Source organism: Austrofundulus limnaeus, unplaced genomic scaffold, assembly GCF_001266775.1.
Source record: "Austrofundulus limnaeus strain Quisiro unplaced genomic scaffold, Austrofundulus_limnaeus-1.0 Scaffold123, whole genome shotgun sequence".
In the NCBI taxonomy this organism is placed as follows: Eukaryota; Metazoa; Chordata; class Actinopteri; order Cyprinodontiformes; family Rivulidae; genus Austrofundulus; species Austrofundulus limnaeus.
This window is the reverse complement of record NW_013952525.1, coordinates 451,306-456,267: the sequence shown is the minus strand read 5'-3', so window position 1 is coordinate 456,267 and position 4,962 is coordinate 451,306. Positions and strand designations below refer to the sequence as shown.

The 4,962-nt window shown below is 36.7% G+C and overlaps 1 protein-coding gene across 1 annotated transcript in view; it reads right to left on the bottom strand.

Moving 5' to 3' along the window:
- reep5 (receptor accessory protein 5) overlaps positions 1-4,547 on the bottom strand; it is an 11,601-nt gene extending 7,054 nt beyond the window's left edge. The window contains exons 1-2 of the mRNA XM_014015115.1: positions 4,284-4,547; positions 3,997-4,090 (exon numbers count right to left, since the gene is read on the bottom strand). Of these exons, the coding sequence (XP_013870569.1) occupies positions 3,997-4,090; positions 4,284-4,401 (212 nt within the window). The 5' untranslated portion in view covers positions 4,402-4,547. The remainder of the gene's footprint in view (positions 1-3,996; positions 4,091-4,283) is intronic.
- Positions 4,548-4,962: the final 415 nt, after the last annotated feature.

Genomic DNA, 4,962 nt, shown 5'->3' with positions numbered 1-4,962 from the left:
AAAATGAATGGCTGGCTGGAAAGTTGACATTTTCAACCTTAATAAAAAATCAATACAGGGCTTTAGAATATCGATACAGTATCGGGAAATGAAATATCGCAATATTTCAGTGTATCGATATTTTTTACACCCCTAATTAATAATATATTAATTTTTGGAAAGATAACATTGCTAACATATTGCAAAACAGTTTTCATGCTGCTGAGATGAACAGTGGTTGAGATATTCATATTTTAGGTAACAGGAAGTGATGACAAAGGGGAATGTTTGAATGTGAACGGAGATCACTACAATAACTAACACCACAGACTCTGTAGGAGAATCTGATGTTTCTTTAGATTATTTTCAGACGGTATCTGTAGGGGTGTAAAAAAATATCGATACACTCAAATATCGTGATATTTCATGTCCCGATACTGTATCGATATTCTAAAGCCCTGTATTGATTTTTTATTAAGGTTGAAAATGTCAACTTTCCAGCCAGCCATTCATTTTTATGTTGTAGTTCAGCCTCTGACCACTAGTTGGCAGCAGTGAGCAAGCCATTTGGCTCCTCTACCTCGAGCGCCAGAGAGCAAGGGTAGCATTAGCATTGTGAATAAACATTAGCTTCATGCTCCGATAGCTGAATCTGAGAGGAAAAGACCGACACCCTCTGCCTTCTAAGCTGAGGTAAGGTTACAAACAGTTACTTATTTGTCAGAATGTCTGTATTTTAAGCCAAATTAAGTGTTGTGTGCGCTCTTTTTTCCAACGTTACAGAAGGCAGGCAGGCAGGCATGTATAGCGCATGCATATAGCGTCTTGAGCTCGGCACTCCCCCCGTGACATAAAACTGTCTGTTGCTCTCAATGTCCAGCTGATTGCATCAAAGTCCATATACTTCAAGTTTATCCTGCTGTGTTCGCTTCAAAAACGGTTTAACTGTGTTGTTTAGCTTCTCCATTTATTTACTGTTTATTTTCGGGACCTGCCCTGCTGTTCGACCCACAGTTCTGCAAATCAGGTTCTGGATGCAGGTCAGCTGATCCCAGAAACTCTGTGTAGCAGCTTCATATCATCTGTTTACTGAACTTGTATCGTGAAATTATTATTATTATTATTATTATTAATAATTTATTATCGTGTATTGTGAAATGTATCAAAAGTATGTCAATGTAATATTAGAATTTTCTGAGACAATGAATTTAGGTCTTTCGTTTTTTTTTTTCGGCAAGAGGTTTTTATTTAATAGAATTTTTTGACAAAAAAATTGCAATATATCGCCTTGTTTACAGTATCGTAATATATCGGGATATATCATATCATGACCCCTCTGTCATGACATGTATCGTATCGCCAAATTCTTGCAAATACACAGCCCTAGTTATCTGTAAGAGAAGATACAAATAATATTGTTTTAATAAACAAAGACCCGAGAGTTCTCTTTCTTAAAGAGTTCCCCTTTGATGTCACTTCCCGTTTCACTTTGGCTGAGCCAAGTTCAAAAGAAAACCTGACAGTTATGGGACAAAATGGGTAAAAGTATGTGTAGTGTCAAGTTTTTTTAAATATATGTTTTCTTTGACTTTTGTATTTGAAGAATATGCATGTCACAGGCACGTTAAGCTTGGTTTTAAACTTTGTCAGTTTCAATGAAGAAAAAACTGATTTTTGGACCTACAGCATCGTCTATAGATCTGGGTAGGTCTTTGTTAACATCACACAGGTTTGGGTGTGATATTTGATTGAAATGTCAATTTTTAGAAACCAATTAGTTTGGTGGTAAAGATTTAAAAAACTGATGCTTTCATTGTATCTCAGATTAAGTAGTAGTTTTCTCTTTCAACAACTACAAAAAGCTGATCCTCATTTTATCACATCCAAACTGAGTTATTGTAAGTCTGCATGTTGAAGTTAACCATGACATCATCTTTTGGCTGCAGTTGGTCCAGAATGCTCGTCTTTTAACTCAAACAAGAAAGTTTGAAAACACCTCCTCTAAGCTTGGTTCCTTGTTTGTTTTGGGGATTTTATTTTATGTGACAGATAAAGGAATTGTCCCAAGGGATCAATAAAGCTAATCAGATCTCTTAGGTCCAGTGATCATTTACTGGTTACCCCGAGGTCCAGGTTGATCTGTTGAGGTAATCAAACCTTTCATGTTGGACCCCTAAAACTAAACAGCCCCTACAGATTATGCTCAAACTCGCATTGTTGACCTCATCTCAAAACTCATTTGCATTTGACTTTTAACGCAGTAGAAATGCATGTTTCAGCATTTTTATTCATTCTTTACAAAAACATAGAACAAAAAGTTATGAAATTTATGTTTGGTCGATTATTTCTTTGTTGTAACGCTTCTTGGCAATAAATCTTACACTGTTGGAAAGTCTTAATTTCCCTGTTAAAAGGTGCCACATTTGTAAGGATTGTGGGATGAGTATGTGGGCTGGTCACATGAACAGTTAGCCAAATCCTCATTTTGCCGTTGCTACTGACACTTGTTTTGAGATTCTGGTGCCTCCAGGTGCTGCTAATCATTAGATTTATTGTTAAAAAAGCATTGTTACAACAAATAAATATTCTACCAAACCAATATTTTACACTAAATAACGTACCTTTAGTGCGAAATTTACTTGTTTATTTTGTCTTTTTTTTTGTTATTTCTTATTATACTATGTACAGTCAGTGGTGTTTCTTTGATAAGTGAAACTGTGGATAGTCTTGCTGCACAATGAGGATATGAACAAGTAATGCACCCGACTGTGGCAGACAGAAAGACAAAGCTGAAGGAAGTATAATCTATTTAGTAAAACTGGTAAAATAAAATAAAAAAACACACTTTTTCAAGGCAATGAAAAGTATACAAGTTTCCTGTGACAAGACAATAAAGCAATTCATTCAATCATTTTTATTAAATGAAAAAATCCTGTTTACATGGCCGAGTTTTAGGATCAGAATACTGCAGACACAAACAAAATATCTGCTTTATTCCTCACATCCTGCATGCTGATGCCTACTGGAGGCTAAATATCCACTGCCATTATGTTAACATTATTATTTTAATGACAAAGATACTAACATTTTGAACATTTAGAGATAATGTCCCAAAAGTAAATGTGGCAAATCTCTAAAAATACGCAGAAATTCTATCACAGGGGTGCCCAAACATTTTCCCCGAGGGGGCCAAAATGAAAATCTATCCACAGCTGCGGGCCAAGTGCAGTAATATAAWTACATGAAATACAAATTTTTTTAAAGTAAAGTCCTTTATTTTTAACAATCAAGCTATGCAATGGCCCTCTTTTGTTTTAGTCTGTGCACTTGGAGAAAGTCTGCCATACACTCAAGTAGCAAATGCTCATGGAACATTTCATAAACTGATAAAATATGAGTTTTTATGGCCTTATAAAGTGTGAAAATCTACATGTGGGGTTAAATCTGATCTAAATATTTCTTGTCATTTCATATTTCATGTTTAATCCTAATAAATCAAAGATAAAGTCAGCACCATGAAAGAAAACTACCTTCACTACAGCCCTTTTATACAAAGTCATTTGACCAATGGAAATACTGTGTTTCTACATAGGATAACAGGTTACAACCTTGTAACTTTGGCAACTGTAGGTGGGCCAAATCAAATGGCTTGGCGGGCCAAATTTGGCCCGCGGGCCCCACTTTGGGCTCCTCTGTTCTATCAATACTTGTGACAACTTTTCACAATGTTCAATAGAAATTCAGGAAGTTGGATGTTACAACATTTTGAATTTTTACAACGCAGTAACTTCCTACTTTTTGTTCGCATACCTTATGTGTCAAATCAAAATTAAAACCAGCTTATTATGCAATTGATCATTTAGTGTTTTATTTATTTTTTTAAAATCTTCTAGCCTACATATAGCGAGGACACAGTGTCTATAAATGAACATGTGTGGTAAGAAAAGTCTTTATTGACATGTGTTTGTGTGTGGCTGCTAAGTGAGAGCAGCCCCTGTGTTTTAATAACACACTTACGAAATGTATGCTGGGTAAAGGAAGCCGATGAGGTTACACAGCAGGGAGGCTCCGTACCCAATCACCAGATAAACTGCGATGAAACCTACGACACCTGGAAACAAAGAGCGACACTTTATCACCCGATATTCAACAAAAACAGTAACAAATGATACAAAATTAGGCACATAGTTGTTTGAGTCTGAACTATTCCTTCACATGTACAGCTAAAATTCTCTTCCTGTAGCCGTGATGAAGCCGTTTTAATTTTAGCCTTTCTCTCCATCCCTGGCTCTGTAAGAACTCACCCGCAGCGATGTACGTCCTGTTCACTCCCGTTTTGGCCTCGATTTTACCGAGAGCGTCTGTCATCAGGTTCTTCTCATGGAGAAACTTGTCAAATCTTTCTTTAAGGCCTTGCGCCATGGCTGCGTCCTGTCCTCGGCTCGTTTCTCGATGCGGACGAGTTAAAATAGACGTGGAGTCTGGCTGCCACACCCCTGCGAGACCAAACCGCTGCTAGAAGGATGACGCCACGGCACGTGACGTCAAGTCAGACAGAAATGAGTCGTACTTCCTGTCAGGCGCTTCGAAAATAAAAGCATTTTCTCTTTGTTGCTAGTTTCTTGTGGGGTTTTTGGTGGTGTTTTGTTAGTTTTAGCTTTTTGTTTGTCTGTTGTAATAACCTTTAGCAATCATTTTACCGTTTTTACATTTTTTTGATAACATTTTGCTACTCCAGTACTCAGGTTGTGTTTTGCTAATTGTAGGAAGTGTTTTGCTACTTTAGCTTTTATTTAGCATTTTGTTACTTTAGCCCAGTGGTTCCCAAACTTTTTATCTTCTGACCCACAAACTATCCATGGCAAAAACTTGTGACCCCAAATATTACTGGTCTGAGTACACAAACTTTGTTAAAACCCCTAAAAACACAGGCTTTTTGACAATCTAAACAGCTTGTACACAAATATAAATACTTATTTATAC